The 17,246-nt window shown below is 38.0% G+C and overlaps 1 protein-coding gene across 9 annotated transcripts in view; it reads left to right on the top strand.

Annotated features, from left to right (window-relative positions):
• Positions 1-15,829, top strand: part of ELAVL2 (ELAV like RNA binding protein 2) — a 94,535-nt gene extending 78,706 nt beyond the window's left edge. For all 9 annotated transcript variants that reach the window (XM_042788044.1, XM_042788047.1, XM_042788045.1 and 6 more), the window contains 4 exons: positions 5,932-6,085; positions 8,566-8,791; positions 12,600-12,638; positions 13,114-15,829. In XM_042788044.1, coding sequence (XP_042643978.1) covers positions 5,932-6,085; positions 8,566-8,791; positions 12,600-12,638; positions 13,114-13,444 — 750 coding nt within the window. In that variant the 3' untranslated portion in view covers positions 13,445-15,829. The remainder of the gene's footprint in view (positions 1-5,931; positions 6,086-8,565; positions 8,792-12,599; positions 12,639-13,113) is intronic.
• Positions 15,830-17,246: the final 1,417 nt, after the last annotated feature.

The following is a 17,246-nucleotide window of genomic DNA, read 5'->3' as shown; positions in this document are numbered from 1 at the left end:
GGTATGCATCAGGATACAGGAGTAGTCACTGGGATACGTTCCATGCAGGGTAATTGATTGGCGTGTGTTCTTAGATGTGAAAAATGCCTTGTAAATACACTTGAATTTAAAGGGAATGACACTGAAATTGAATTTGTAATGTTAGTGTTTACTGGTTAGAGCTTACTGTTTCCATTTACTTGCTTTCTTTAAATTGCATTCAGTATAGGCCTTGACTGCTATGTCAAACTCTTTTCCAAACAGAATTTACCAGCTAGGGCATGGGCAATAGATGTCACTGGATCAACTGTCACCATGGAAGAAGTCATACTCATTTGACAGAGGAGAAGTGAGAGGATTTTTGCAGATACTGTTTTATATCTTGACAGACACCAGTTCTGTAGCAAAAGTTACTGCAAGTTAGCAAACATTTTTGTGGATTTGCCTTCTCCTGAGGGTCTCAGAGTGAGTTTATATCCATAGTATGTGACAGCACATGTCTAGAGGTGTGAATTTCCCTTTGGAAGACACTGTTGCTATTTTGAATTTCTGTTAGAAGGAGTAGGGGGGAAATTACAGTATCACTGGTTTTATACAAAAAGTGGAGAGGGAATCCTCTGTCCTGGCTTTGTTACCTTCACCTGAATCAAATTACTTCCAGACTTGGGGTAGAAGTCCATTTCAAAGAATTTCCTTAAGATCTATATAAAATGTGTTGCAAAATCACAGAATGGCTGAGGTTGGAGGTACCTCTGGAGGCCTCTAGTCCAACCCTTGCTCAGACCAGATTCACCGTAAGCAGGTTGCTCAGGCCTGTGTCCAGCTGGGTTTTGAACATCTCCAGGGTTAGACTGTACTATCTGAATAACTTCTTACAATGTTTGACTGCCCTTTACCATGAAAAGGTGTTTTCTTAAGGACTTAAATCTACATGAAATTTCCAAATGAACTTTTCTGTGTTGCAGTTTGTTCCCATTGACTCTCGTCCTTTCACAATACTACAAAAAGGAGTTTGACTCTATCTTCTCTGCTCTCTTAATCAGATTTTTATGTCTAAGATCCTCATGAGCTGCCTTTTCTCCAGATTGAGAAATCCCTGCTCTCTCAGCATTTTCTTGCATCAGAGATGCTTCAGTCCCTTAATCACTTCTGGGGCCCTTTACTGGACTCATTCCTGCTTTCACATCATACACGCAGTTTTTTAATGTGGGAGTTCAATCCCTTGTTCGTCTAAGCAAGCCCTCAAACACCTTTTCTTGGTTTCCTGCTTACTAGCATGGATCTTTGGCTTGGAGGTGATCCTTCCATCACTGGAAATGGTGAGGAGGGACATCAGCGTGGTTTCCAGACCTATAAAGCTGTTCTAGCATCTTGCTTTGTAAGAGCTCTGGTAGCCATGCCTGTGCTGCCTGGCTGTGGTAATCGCCAGGGAGGTCCATCAAGACAATGTATGGGTAAGACGGGAGAATTTGAATTTCATTTTTAGTACTACTGAAGTTAAACTGCATATCAGGCAGACTTTTAATTAGTTACTTGCTTCTAGCCTATTTTAGCATCACTGACTAGGAGGGAAATAAGTTTTAGTTATTAAACATTGTCCCACAGGTCACTTAATTGACTTAACATTTTTCTTTGCTTTTTATGTTTGTGCCTTCCTCTCTTGATAAAGAATACAACTCTTATTTCTGCTTACATGGTACTTCCTCAGTTTTATTCTATCTAATGTGTCAAATCAAAACAACTTTGACAGTTAGTAGTGGGTGGCTGGATGGAAAGTCCAATTACTGCATTAGATTGCTTAGAAAATGGAGCTATTTAATCATTCAACATCTATAGGAATACTTCTAGAGCAAAGTCTGGGTAGTCTGTAGACTGGGAAAACAGTACCACCATAAAGCACAGCTTAGGGGTTTTGGCAAGCCTTTGGTATCTTCTATTCACACTTCTGTCCTGTTTGAAAGGAGTTTGAGGCTTACATTCTGCAACCTGTGTTCTGAGTGCTTGCAAGCATGCATGCTTAGAAAACAGCTTAGTAACAGGTATTTATCTGAGTTCAAAGCTAACAAAGTTCACAATACCCCCTTAATCTTCATCAAACCATGGGGTTTTTAGGTTTCTCAGTAGTGAAATGTTACTTGACCAGGGGTTGCATAGCTTTCTTAATAAATACAAAGGTAAGTCAGTGTTTTTTCTTCCTTAACTGATGGTCACTCCCAGAATTCTGACTTCTCTCCAGAGGACCTGACCAAATGCATATGGAAAGAAAAACTTGTGTCTGACAGCTTGAATAGAACTGTGATAGAACAGTGTTCAGTGTATCTCAATTCCAGAGAAAATTTAAAACCAACAGATCAAATTGAGATGTGCCAGTGATGTATGCAGCTATACCTCTTTCTTCATCTAGTTTATAAATAGTGCCTGTTTTCTCCTGATTCTGTTGACATCAGACTTTACATTAATAACAGTTCATTGTGTTTGGTTACAAAATGGACATTGTTGCTGTGCCCTCCTACCACATAGACTTAAATTTGGGGGGTTGGAAGGTTTTCTTCTGAAAACAAACATTAACTTGACTCTTCAAAACTGCTTGGGTTTGATAATTTTATTGTGTCTAGTTGTGTCCTGCAAGAAATCTGTCACTGATCTCTGGCCTTGGGTCTCTAGGTTCATCCTGCCAAGTATGGCATGGAGCTTTTGTTTCTTGAAGCTCATAGCCAAGTTAGGCAACTTCTTTCCTTCCTTAGCTGTTGTATTTTTCTACCTCTATGGTAGCCATCACTGTCCTTGATGCTTATTTGGCTGAATGCAGGCAAGCTTTACTCTGTTTTTCTGTCTCTGGTGCAGCTTACCTATCAGACTCTCTGTGGACCTGGGAATATGATAGGTGTATGCTTTTGCCTGTAGAAGAGTAGGGAAATGTCTCAAAATCTAGAAACTCTTCTTTCAAATATTGGGTGTATATAGTGTGAGGGTTGAATGTACAGAATAAAAAAAGAATTTGGTTTCAAACACAACTTGCAAGTATTGGGCTTTGGCTGCGTAACCATAAACTGGTAGCAGATTTACCACTTCAAGAAAAAAATGCTGGTTTTACAAAAGTCTGGTGTTAAAACCTTCAGCACAGAACTAGCAAAATCAGTCACTTGAACCAGCTGTGTCAGATTCTACCATACAACTGGTAGCTGAAGTCAGATTCCTCTTATCTTTGTCTGACTTGGAAGACACTGATTTCCCCATATCTTTATTTATGTAGTTCCACTGGTACCGATTGTTCTTGACTTTGCAAATAGTCATGTAAAGAAAGGGCATGAACAGTTAAACCAAAACAGCAAAATGATAACAGTAGGGTCTCTTCCTTTCCTTTCTTCATCTGAAAGAGCTAATGTTGCTCATGAGATTTGGACTTAGTATTGAATCTACTCTAGCAAGTTCCAAGAAATCAGAATTACGTATTTGCCTTTCCTGAAGGACCTGTTAAATTTCACATCTACCTTGTGAAAGGCTCTTGGGAATCAAGTGTTCTGTCATATGCAGCAATATAACTGCTGTTCTGACATTTATTATCTGATGTCTTGCTTCTGGTACCTTACAAGACTCCCATTATTGCTGTAATTTAAAGTGATGCTGCATAGTATATGGATAAATTACTTGCAATACTGCAGAATGACCATAATCACTTTTTACTACTACAATTCTGATAGAGAGGCTTCCTATGGCAGGGTTACAGGCACTTAAATTCTGAACACTTCTGCTGTGTGGATCTGACTCTAGCTAGTATCTGATACTGTTTTCTAGGAATAATCCTATGTTGATTTTCTTAAAAGACAAGAACTGAGTCAAAACAGAAAATCTAATTTATCAATTCCCACGTAGTCTACAAAATGAACTACTACTTTCTGTTCACACTATCTTTAAAAATATCTTTGATATCTCTTGCGATTTTTTTCAAGGAAGAAAAAAAAAAAAAAAACTCTTAACTTACTGGAAAATACACATTGTCAGTGTGTATGACTGGACTACAGAAGAGGTCCCTGTGACATGGGAAGTTGAGGTGGAGAGATTTGTCTAGAGTCTCAGCAGATTCCTGCCCCCACCACATGTCAATAATATTTTTTTAGTATTTGGTGGGTCTTCGGTTGGTTGGTTTTTTTTTTACACTTAGCATCATAGACACTGAATCCATTTTTGCTAAAGGGTCTGTGGCTTTTTACGTGACACCTTGATGGTGGTAATTTTCATGAGCTCTTCAGTGGATAGTTTCCTAGTGCATTGTTCTAATAATATAAAAAAGTGAGGGGGCATGTAGAAGAAAGAGGACTAAGTAATCTTTAGTAATCTTCAGTTCAGCGGGCTCAGCTCCAGTAGAAAATAAGCTGTTCTTCACTGCAGCCTTACTGGCTGGATTTGAAACAAATTGCATGGAAACTGGAAAGTTCTGACATTGCTGCTCTAAAACTGGATGCTGGCAGCTTTTCTATTACAACCACATTTGCACATCTGCACAAAAAAGGTGAATTAGGAGAAAAGACTGAGGTTATTCCCAGCTGCCTGTGAGAGAGGTAAGACAAGCACTTTGAACACAGGTCTTTAGCTCTCACGTTAAGAGCAAGGCACTGTGACTCGCTGGGCTGTGGTAGATAATGTGTTATCTTGGACAGCTACAAGTTTTGTAAGTCAGCCCTGCTCAGCCAGATTCTGGAAGGTTCCTTGCACAAAGCCTCTGGGTAAAAGGTTGAATGGCGACAGCAGTGTTCAGAGGTGCTGCTTGTGTAGGCCCTGGCGTGCTCTATCTCAGTTGCCTTTTTGGTTTTGCTTCCACAGGAGTCTTTAAGAGTCAGTCTGCTGGTCTGCATGGAAAAGAGCTGGTGAGAAGATTTGAAAAAAAATGTCAAGGAATTAGGCAAAAGAGGTTTTTGTCTAATCTTTACTAACTCTTTACAGGGTTATGTTCCAGCTGCCCAGAGCTGGCTTGGTCCTACATTGCAGGGTGGGAAGGAAAGGAGATAAATCTGATCACTTCTTGAGGTTCCTCTTTACCTTTACATTTTGTACAGTGAAAACCCCAAATAAAGTGTCCTGTCCTGTTCCACAGGCATGGATATTCTGTTCTAATCTTTACTGTAATAAGGAAAAACCACTTGTACTCTTCAACCTGGTGGTTTTGCAGCATGCATCTAGAGGGTTGAAGAATCTGATTGATCACCTTAATAAAATATTTCTGACTGACCCTTTGTGGTGACAGGTAAAAGTTTCTGGCCAGAAGGACCTGAGAAGCTCACTGTTACTTGGTATTTGGTTGTAAGACCAGTGTGTTGCAGAAATTGGTGAGCTGCTGAATAGCCAAAATGCAAGTAGCATTCCCACTTCTGCCATTCGTTCTCAGGCCTTTAAAAATGGTGTAGCAAAGTTTATCTTGACCTCAGGAAAGATTGTGTATCATTTGATACCAAGTTCAACACATGTACAAAGGGCACAGCATTTGAAAAATGCTTGCAAAGCTCTAAGTGCTTTGGACTGTCTTTCTGTATTTTTGACCTAGATCTCAAACTGAAATCTTTATTCCTTGTATTTTTTAATGCTTTTCAGTGATAGTAAAACACTCTTGGATCTTCTTATATTTGTCTTTTAATCTTATAGTAAGCTAACTGAAAGCACTTTTTCCTCCACCAGGGCTTGCTGGAGTGTGTACCTAGCTTTTTTTTCGTTATTTGAAAGTATTCCTTAAATTATATATGAGTTCATGTAGTTGACTTCTGCATGATCCATGTTTCATTCCCTTGGTGTTTTCACAGAAGCCAGCACTGAAAAAAACAACTTAACTGGCTTTGCAGGGTAACTTTTCTGCCTGCCCTTAAAAACATTTCAGTGTCTCAGAACAAAGGACACTGTCCTATTTAAACTGGTTTTAAAGTGTTTGATTTCTAGGGGTTTTTTTACTTTCTTTTTCCTAAGGTTTCCTATGCGCGACCAAGTTCGGCTTCTATCAGAGATGCAAATTTGTATGTTAGTGGACTTCCAAAAACAATGACCCAGAAAGAACTGGAACAGCTCTTTTCCCAATATGGACGCATTATTACTTCTCGTATTCTGGTTGACCAAGTCACTGGTAAGTAGGCAGTTTTGCAGTTCATCTTATTTTTGGACTGGCAGTTTAAGAAATATTTCACCTTTCAGTACAATATAGTCTTGTCTCTAGAATGTATGAAAGGTATATGTATGCCAGAAAATACAATTTTCTGCTGGAATTGTTCATAAATATGCATGGACAAAAATAGATTGTGGAGTGTACTGAGCCAGCTTGAGTCATTTCCACACTAAAGGTGCAGGTTTGAAGCCTGTTTCATGGCTTGTAATAAATTTACAGATGCTATAATCTTCCTTTCCAAGCTGCTGTGTGAAAATAGTCCCTGTGTGCCTTACAAAATGCTATTAAAAACTTTTTTTCTAAAAATTAAATTTTATGCAGAAATGCACAACTGGTTCTTTGAGGCTAGGATTACAAAAGACCCAGAATGGTAATTGCTGTTAAGACTGTTTTCAAGGTTGTCTCTAACTTTGGGGACACTGAAGAACGTAAACTTTGAGTTCCTTGAGAGAAGATAAGGTCTGCACTTAGCAGTGCCTTGAACTAAGCTCTAGCAGGTTAGTTGTGTTGTCACAGTACATGTCTTAACCAGTGAGTGGGTGTCAGTGACACTCTGGTTACTCTTCAGACTTGGACAGTAATGTATGTGGTTTTTCTGGCTCAAATGGCTGAAGTTGAAGAGCTTTCTAATTTGCTGCTTCACCTGCTTCCAGCAGGCCTGTTCCAAAAATAAGCAATCAGATGAAATGCCAAGTACATGACAGAAGTATTGAGTGTGTGCAAAGCAAAATACAAAGGAGCAGGGCTCTCCAAAATCTCAGAATTCATTTACTCACATAATTATTCCCTGAATAATAAAGCTAGCCTGGATTTTTTTTGTAGTTGTACCTTTTCAAAGTTGTATGTCATCGTGCATGACAAACAGCTTTCAGCTGTAGGAGGTCAAGGTTTTCAAATGGTCTTACTTTGAAAGCATTGTGCATGCCAGTGGTTGACACTTGGCTGACCTGTAGAGTACCTCATATGTACTCCTTGAAATTCCATTATGTTAACAGAAATATCAATATTGACACAATACATACTGAGTGTTTTAATAGTGTGAGTTGGTGAGACTGTATAGAGGCAGGGAAAGGAAAGCTAAAGGCCTGATAGTGACTTGTAGAAGCAGCAGATTTGCAGGTCAGATTTCCAATCTGTGAGTAATAAATAGCTGTTTACAGTAGGTTCTGTATACTCATGCGTAGAAATTGTAGGATTTGACAAATGGGCCAAATAAGTAAATATAAGTAAGCTTTTAAATGTGTACTGTAATTCAGAGTACTCATCCTATTATGTGCACAGTAGTTCTCTGGCATAGCTGTTGTTCAGGTGTAAGCTTTCACCCTTCTCCTTCTTAGTAATTTGGAAGAAGTAGACTCAAAATGGTATGAATAATAAGGTTGTGACACAAACTGACAAATGAAAAACAGGAAGCTGAAGCTGTGACATTTGCCTCTTTAAAGCTTTCTTATGCCTGCTTGTTGTCACTTCAATGGTTTAAATTGTATATGAAGAGAATACATTTCTTGTTCATGTCTTTTGCAGGTGAGGACAAGCATCTAACTTGTCTATTCATGAACCAAAATATAAGGGGCCTCCAAATGGGTTTAGGAATATTACAACAGAGCACGCAACTAATGTTGGCTGTAGTAGCTTTAATAGTAATTGGTTCAGTACTGACACCTCAGTGTGTTTATATTTAAGCTATAGTATAAATTTTTGAGATGTGGTGTTCCTGAGACTTTCCATAAACACTTGCTGATCCCCTTGCATGTTGTCTTTTACTTTTCTATATCAAGGAAGTATCTATGACCCAAGAAAAGTTTCCTTCAAAAATAACACCTACAAAAGTATGGTGGTATTCTGAAACTGAATCTCTACTTAGAAGTAACAGTGAAATGTTAAAACGGGGCTATATAATTCCCATTATTGCAACCTAGAACCTGCACTTCATTCTTTGTCCTCTCAGCATATTTGCTTCAAAGGGCACTTCAAATGGTGTTGCAGGAGAGCATAAGTCATTTCTTGCTACTAGGGAGTGGGTGACTAAGCTATTTACAGCATTTCAGTCAATTTAGACATTGTAGAGAACTGAACAGAGGTAAGTATGTCTGGTTCTGGGTTCACCAACCCCACCCCCCACTTGTCCAAATCGCTTTGTTTCAGAATTGCTCTTTGGCTCACGATGTTTAAATCGTCTCCACTGTGTTTTCCCTCAACCTTCCAAGCTTTCTACACTGTGTATCTTATATCGGTGAAGTTAAAAAGTAAAAATAAAAAAAACTTACAGTAGAGAAATCTTGCTTCTTTGAGCAAAAGGTCAATTCTAATAAGCTCAAAATTATCATGTGTTCACAGCAATTGGCCATCAACATGGCAATTGTCTGTGAAAATCAAATATTAACATCTAATATTCCAGAGTGTCTGAATTAATTATTATGTCCTTCCTTCACCTTCTGCAGGGGTATCAAGGGGTGTGGGGTTTATCCGGTTTGACAAACGAATTGAAGCAGAAGAAGCTATCAAGGGCTTGAACGGCCAGAAACCTACAGGTGCCACAGAGCCCATCACTGTAAAGTTTGCTAACAATCCAAGCCAAAAAAGCAGTCAGGCTATCTTTTCCCAGCTGTACCATTCTCCAAACAGAAGGTATCCAGCACCTCTAGCTCAGCAGGCTCAACGTTTTAGGTAAGTCAGGTACATACTTGTGTGCAACTGTGCTGGAAGCCACATGTTCCCATGGGCCTGTTTGTTTCCCTTCCCTGCTTCTGTGATTTCTGTGTGTGAAAGAAACACATGAAAATATTGAACTTCAGCTATGCTCCTACAGTACAGTTAAAAGCAGGAATGCATTGTATACTATTGATAGCATTTCAATATCTAATAAACCTACTTAGTTAAACCAAGATTACATCTTTCTTCTACATGGTCAATATTAAAAAAAAAAATCCGTTTTTAAAGGTTATTTTTAATTTTCTAGATGCTTGTTGATCAGTGTGCAAGTTGATTCAGTTAACATCGACCTAGGCAATTCAATTTCCTTCTTGGCCGTATGGCATGCCATAGCAAGCCTCCTCTTCCCCATACCCTATCTTTCCTCCTTGCTCTGGCTTTCAGTTCTTTTCCTCGTCAGTTATCTAAATCCTGCATGACAAATTTTGTCTTCTCCTATTACAAACTTTTGTAATTAGGATTATTCAGATATTTTATGCATGCATTTTTGCGGATGTGTATTCCCATCGTGTTGAGACTACAGCCGTACACAGTTCCCTGTGATATTTAGTGTTGAAAAGGACAGATGGTGAGAAAAAAGTGAAACAAATATTGTATTATCTACATTCATGAGTACCTCGGATTTTTTTCAGTGATTTTGATAATTTCTTCCCAACCTCTGCCCCTGGACTATGTGACTGGAATGTGTTAAACAGTAATATACTTAAATAGTTTCTATTTTAGTTTTCAAGAAATAAAGTCAGATGACAGTTTGCTTCAAAGAGAATATATCAAACCTCAAAAGCTCTGCATTGGCTACCCACCGTCTTAGGCCGAATATTCAGAGTTCATGGACTATACTTCTGGTGGAATTTCTGACTTCTTCTTTTCAGCCATATGTGCTCTAAGTGTCTCACAGTTGTGAAGGTCAGCACTAGAGTATGCTTTCTGCCCTAATGGAAGAGACAACCAATCTTACTCATTTAGTGGATTTTCTTATAATTTCTTAAAGAATAAAAGGGTTAATTTAAACATTGTGCTGAACATTTGAAAAAAGTAGGCCTGCCAGTGTTCCATGGGCAGAGCATAGGGGCAGAAGTTGCACTTAGGGGATGAACCCAAATGCATTATATGAAATAAGATCATGAGGGAGTTGTACAGCCTGTGTGTTACAGCATTCAACGGACATTAGCAAGTCTGGTCTTCTCACTCCTTGAGTTCTGAGCATGCTTTTCCCAGACACTTGGCTGTGTTCAGTATTACTGTTATATTGTCTGGGATAGCATCTGTATTTAACTGATACTCCAGATAGATCTATCATTTGTAAAAATTCTCCAACTTCGAGTTTTTTCTTTGGATAGGACCTAAAAAGTTCTTTGCAGTTAAGTAATTTCAACAAACTACCCCTGTCCTTCAACATTAGGCTTTGAACCTTAAAAATTTTATTTGATTGTTTGTATATTTTTCAGAATGCCCATTTAAATTTTACCGGGACATTTTTTTCTGAGCTAAGTTTAAAGTGATGACCTGAAACAACTGTAAAGAGATACTGTGCTTTGCTCCACTTAAAAGTGTGGTGATAACAAAAAGCACTAAGTAGGTACCAAGTTTGTAGTGAATATGAGGGAGAGTAAAATCTTGCTCACTTTTATCAATGTGGAAGGAAGAACAAGGTTGAACTGACTGTTCAAGAGATAAACTAGGGCTGCAGACAAAATCAGGTTTGTGGGTTTTTTAATAATATATTAGAGAAGGCCTTCAGGCTTCTCTTTTTTTTTTTCCCTAAAAGAGACAGCCTCGTTAAATTTTAGATTTTTATAATACTGTCTTTTTTGGATTTTTAGGTCTTTGCTGTTGTTGTAGCATTCTAGCTCAGTTGCTGACTATGTAGTTCAAATTGCACTGATGCTTCAGATCTTTCACATGCAGGAAATATTAGCTGTTAACATTTCTGTCCTGGTGTGAGCCCAGAGGGCAACAGAGCATCATGCAGATGCTCACTCATTCCTTCCCCCTCAGGAATGGAGAAGAGAAGATAAAAAGGCTTGTGAACTAAGGACAGGGAGGGTTGAATCACCACTTAGGGTCACGGGCAAAAGACAGACTTCTTAGGGAAAGAAAAAGAACATTAGTTTAAACACCACCAACAACACTTAATCTTCCAATCACAGTAGGACGGTGAAAAATACAACCGCATCTTAGAAACACATTTCCCACATCCCTTCCTTCTTTTCAGGCTTAACTTTGCTTCCAATTTCTCTACCTCCGCCCCACCAGCAGCACAGGGGTACAGGGAATGGGGGGTTGCAGTCAGTTCATCACCCATTGCCTCTGTTGCTCCTGCCTCCTCAGGGGGAGGACTCCTCTCACTCTTCCCCTGTGCCAGTGTGGGGTGCCTCTCAGGGGAGGCAGACCTCCACGAACTTCTCTGATGTGAGTCCTTCCCGCGGGCTGCAGCTCTTTGCAGACTGCTCCAGCGTGGGTCCCTGCTGTGTGTCACAGTCCTCACAGTGACAAACTGCTCCAGTGCGGGCTTGCCATAGAGTCCCAGCCTTCTTTGGGTGCAGCCACCCGCTCTGATGTGGGGTCCTCCCTGGGCTGCAGGTGGACATCTGCTCCACCAGTGACCTGCATGGGTGGCAGGGGCACAGCCTGCCCTCTCACCACCCCCAAATGTTAATGACAGTAGACTTCTGTCATCCACACTAGTTCTACTGATAGTAGTCAGGCATCATTTAATTTCCTCCTTTCTGCTCTTTCAGGGGATTGGTGGCTTGCTTTCTTGGCAGTGTATCCTGCAAACCCTGCTTACTGCAGAATGATAATGCTCTGTTGCTTAAGACCTTTACTTAGCTGTAGATAAGACCAAATATTTTTTCTTCAAGTTTTTTGTGCACTAGTGTAGTTACACTATTGCAGCACTTGAGTTTGGATTCTGTATACCGGTAATAGTTCTTAAATCCTGTAGCTCATTACTGGAGAGAAATCATGGTAAGGTACAGATCTATAAGGTAGTTGTAAGCTAAAAGCTAGATTGAGTGTACCTTTTTTACCTAAGCTCGTATTTTGTGGAGTTGTGAAGAGAACCTTTAACAAGACTTTATCGTCTGGGCTTTGCCAGGAAGAAACTGGCGCTTATTTAGGGTAGAAATTTTCATAGAAAAGCACTTTAAGGGATGTCAGGAATAAGATTAATAGGACTGGTAGGCACTGCGTGTTCTGGGTATTGGCTAGGTAATTCTAAAGAGTTTAGAGTGGTGGTGGCATACTACAGTCTAGCAGTCTGAGGGAAGGTAAGGGAAGGAATAAATGGAGAAATGTTAAACTGTAAGCTGTGTGTGTATTCTAAAAATATTTTGTTCTGGAAAAGAGTGGGAAAATGAGAAATCTTTTTTTGCAGTTACTGTTCGAACAGTTGTTACTGTCTCCAGGCCCTGTGTCTGTGCATGTCTTGTGGTCAAGAAATTATCAGAAGCTTCCGTAATGCCCACATCAAAAGCACGTTAGTAATCTGGAAAATTTCACTGATGTGTGGTCACTGACTGTAGGCTAGATCTTTAGTGGTAGTGGTGCATTTTCCAACCTGAACTATTTCTTATTGGGACTACTACACGTCTGTTTTTTATTCACTAACTGTATCGGGTGTCACAGCTCTTTCAATGGTACTTTAACTTTGCACAAGGTTCTGTACAGCTTAAGGAACATGGTCATAATACACCAAGTTTCCTTAAGCTTGAAGTGTGGAAAAGTCTGAAGACTCAACACTTTGCTAAATGTTTTGCAGGTTGGATAATCTGCTCAACATGGCTTATGGAGTAAAGAGGTAATAAATCACTTATTAGGTTCATAAAAACCAAATTATTAGGTATTTTGCATACCTTTCAGTAGGATTTATTTTGGATTTTTGCATGTTGAGAAATTGGCTTAAATGGTTCATTCTGATGCGTTGTGCATGAAAGACAAACCTTTTGTAACAGTTTCATGGCAATTCTTGTTTCAAATGACTTGTTAATATTCACTGGTTCTACAGCATGCTTTTCTTCTGTTTTTTTCTAGTTTCTTCATTTCAGACAGACCTACTACTGTTCCTCCTACTTGTGTATAGTATTGTATGTAGTATTTGTGCAGTTGGGGAAAAAAAGTGTGTGTGATGTTATCTTACTAGCCTGGCCAATATGTTCACACTGAAAAGCTCTGTATAATTTTCTTTTTTTTTTTTTTTTTTTTTTTTAAATTTCTTTCCTGGGTTTTACTGTGAACAGCTGTTTTAAGATTGTATTTTTTCACCTATTCTTTAGTAGGTTTCCTCCAATGACCATTGATGGAATGACCAGTTTGGCCGGAATTAATATCCCTGGACATCCAGGAACAGGATGGTGCATTTTTGTGTACAACTTGGCCCCTGATGCAGATGAAAGTATCCTCTGGCAAATGTTTGGACCCTTCGGAGCAGTAACCAATGTGAAGGTCATCCGTGACTTCAACACCAACAAGTGCAAAGGTTTTGGATTTGTGACTATGACAAACTATGATGAGGCAGCTATGGCAATAGCCAGCCTGAATGGATACCGCCTTGGGGACAGAGTATTGCAGGTCTCCTTCAAAACAAACAAAACGCACAAAGCCTAAAAAGTTATTCTCAGTGCATTAATACATGAAAACTATACAACAAAGGCAATTTACAAGAAGCTTTATGCATTAGTAAATGCCTTTGTTGTATGCCAGTGTGGAAATGGGGATAAAATGATTACTTAGCATCCTAAGAATATGTGAGATTTTTTTATTGCTAGTATTTGAATTAAAACTTCTTACATATCTTTTGTGTTTGAATATTGACAAAGAGGTACAGGGTTTTTACCTGTCACAATACATATTCTATTGCCTTCTTTGAAGAAGGTAGACCTTTTAAAATGTTTCAGCTAAGGGAAGAAGTTTTTTCTTTACATGACTGCCTATTAACCTATGAGTAAATATTGAGGCTTTGTGTTACACTCTTAAAGTTGTTTTTTTTTGTTATTTCTTGATTTGCCTTGTGTTTAATTTACATGTTAATGCATTGCTGTTTTGTTGTTCAAGGGAAGTATTTGAAGTTTACATTTTATTTATGAAGTTGTAAGCAGTATTTATTTTGTAATTATCGTTTGGGTTGGGGAATGGGAACACATTATAAAAGCTTATTGTAAGAATACTGGAGAACTTTTCGTAAAGCAGTACCTTGCCAAAGAGATAAGAGCCTCTTTGATGTGGGTTTAAAAAAGCATCTATTTTTATAAAAAAAAAAAAAAAAAAATTTGGAGAAACTTTTTACTGGTCCTGGAACAAATATTTTGACTTGAATACTTTGAGAAATCTCTTCATATGACACCTAGTGAGCTTTTAAAACTTACCAGGAAATTTGCAACTGTTGGGGAAAATTTAGAAAGATTTATGATGTAGAAATACTTTTGAGACCTTTGTATTAAGAAGTAGAGTCAATGGGATGCACTGTTGGTTTCATTTTTGTAATCATCAGTGGAGTCTTTGATCATCCTGGTTATTAAGTGATAGGTGGCTCACATTAATTTGTGATTTTGAAACAAATGAAAATTTTAAAAAATAATATTAAGAACAAGAAGGAAAATTAAAATATTGAGAGATGGGGGAAAAAAATCTGTTCTTCCTAAAGAATTCCCTTCAGATAGGGCTCATGGTGTTTAGTGATGTACTTGCTATTGTTTGAAGAATTGTTTTGTCTTTAAGAAAAGACATTGAGCATGGTTTGCACAGTAGCAAATCAGAAGTGGCCCGAGTTGGGTATATTTGGAGGTATTTTGAAAGCTATGTTCAAGGCTAACACCTGAGCTTTGTGTAATGTAAATAAGACCTTGAGTTATGAACCTTTCAGCTAATTTTGATTTTAGTTTATTTTCTGTTACATGCCAAGTGATGTTCAATTTTGGATGTTTTTGTATGAGTTTTTTCTTTGTAAATGGCATTAACATTGTTATTCGAGGTCTGCTTACTCAGTTTTGTTGTCCTGAGGACTTGAATTTACAGTGCATCAGATCTGTTGCTATTTTTGTCTGTAGATAGTCTAGCTTCAGCTGTTTCTGGTGATGCTACATTTTTGTTTATAAATATGTTTGTGGTAAAAAACAAGTATAATCATAGGTTTTGAACAAATTTCCTTACATTTTTCATACAAAAACCATAAATACCTGTATGCTATTGAAATTTAACTTTGTATGATGCTTAAATCACTATTTGGGGAAATAGAAAAAGTCTTTACCATGTATTGAAGAAATTTAAGAAAAAAAATACAGAATATTTTCTGATTAGCATCTAGCTTATAATTAAATTTTTAAAAAAAAGCTGAGGGTTTGATGCCTTCACCAGGATGCACTGACAACTATGTAGTTACGTCCTGCTTTTTGTATAAACTGAGATGCTCATATGCTTCCCCTTAGAAAAAGCAATGTTCTATGCATAACATAGTTGTACACTATCTTTGCAGTTGCTTTTGGTTCATATTCTTTTAAATTGTAGTTACAAATTTTTCAGTATAGTACAGTACATATACTGTGAAGCGCGTGCTAAAGTGAATAAGCGAGTTTTCATGCTGACCCACTCAATGCTATTCAAAAATCAATTGGCTTCCTGAGCACTTCCTCATTCATAGGTGCATTTAGATTGTTAAAGCTAATCCTCTGCATTAAAAATTGTATATACTATAGAAATCACAAACTTTCCAATGTGAGGAAAACAGTAGCTACATGCTTCTTTCCTATACTACTGTAGCAACTAACGGCATTGATGAGAAGGCATGTAAATTGGGCTTCACTTTACAGTGTTTATCAGAGCACTTAGTAAAATATAAGGCTGGTATTTATTTGAAGTTGTATAGTATGAATTAATTCACATCTGTTGGAATAGAAAATATATTCTGTTCAGTATTTAAGAGGTTGTACATGTTTTCTTTTGTGTTTGGATCCTTTGTACTTTTTCATGTTCAGTACATCAATAAACAAAGTTGAAGGGAAAACAGTGTCACGAGCAGGTCTTTTACTGTACTGTCCCCTACTTTAAAGGAAAACCAGTCTGAGTGAAAGCTTTCTGCAAAGCTCTCGACCTCCTTTTAACTTAGCTTAGGATCCTAGTTACCAAGAAGGAGGTAGGACAGTGGACCTGTCTACCAGTTCTGTTACATTAGAATTACTGTTCAATCTTTTCATTTTGGTTTTGTATGAACCACTCAGTACTTAGGCAGGTATAATAAATGAGGGTCATTAAACACAGTCAGTAAAAATTAATTTGCTGTCTATCTAACAGACTGCTCTTCAGTGTAGCTAAGTTAATGCTCTGGTGTGTTAGGATAAATACAGAAGGGAGGGAAGGACTTTTTATTGCAATGTCCATTTGCTGTTTAATTACTGCATTAATTTCTGGGCTCCATTAATTGAGTGGGTACTCAGTTAACCTTGATTTGTTGTTCTTTTCCCAGCTCTTGAAGAAATTCTTTAAAAATGAGTCAACTGTCTCTTGACCTTTTAAAGTACATATATTCCTAAATTCATTTGCTTTGTTCAGCTGAATGAGTGAATTTCCACCTGTGAGAATACAATTCCAAAAGAGGCTTATGCAGTATAGATTTTTTTTAAAAAAACTGTTTTCTTTCACCTTGTCTTTTACACCTTTACTGTGAGGTTTTGGTTTTTTTTTTTTTTTTTTTGATACAAAACCTTGTAGCATGTTGTGGAGCATTTCCTATCACTGCAGTGTGATGGAATCTAGTTTACTTGGATGATGGGGTCTTAAGTCTGTGAACAATACACATAGATAATAGTACCTCAAGATGTCAGTCATAACCACTGATAACAAACTGACTCTTTATATTTACTTACATCGTGTATGGATGACTCTTATGTGGTTATGTTCTTTGGTGGCGGGAGTAATGGAAAGATACAAGACACAGTGCTTGGCAGCACAAGAGGAGCTATATTTGGAATTCATATTCCAGCAGGGACATCTGTGTGTTCAACTTGCACTCTTTCACAGAAGGATAATTTTAGTTCTCAGCTGACACCAGTTTGAGTACAATGTAACTAGCCATGGCTGAATTATTTTATTATATGGAAATGAGGACAATGTGTTTATGTAATTGCCTTCAGTTTAAAATCAAAACTGCTTATATTTTGAGCGTTAGCTGCAGATAAGCAGGCAGTCAAGGAACAACATTAAAAATTATCAGTAATAAGTGCAGTTGCCCAAAGGAAAGGTCAGTGCTGAAAAATACAAATTTGATATGTAGCTGAACTCCTCTGAGAAGTTGGAGCTCATGAGTAAAGGAACCTGACAGAAACTTATACAGAGGTAGTACTTTTTTTACTGTATTAGTTTCATGATAAACCTATGGAAGAAAACGTGAAGTTGCTTCATGTGATATGGTGGAGGA

This window comes from Tyto alba, unplaced genomic scaffold, assembly GCF_018691265.1.
Source record: "Tyto alba isolate M040663 unplaced genomic scaffold, T.alba_DEE_v4.0 Super-Scaffold_13, whole genome shotgun sequence".
Lineage (NCBI taxonomy): Eukaryota > Metazoa > Chordata > Aves > Strigiformes > Tytonidae > Tyto > Tyto alba.
Note: the sequence above shows the minus strand (reverse complement) of the source record. Positions and strands in the feature narration are given on the sequence as shown.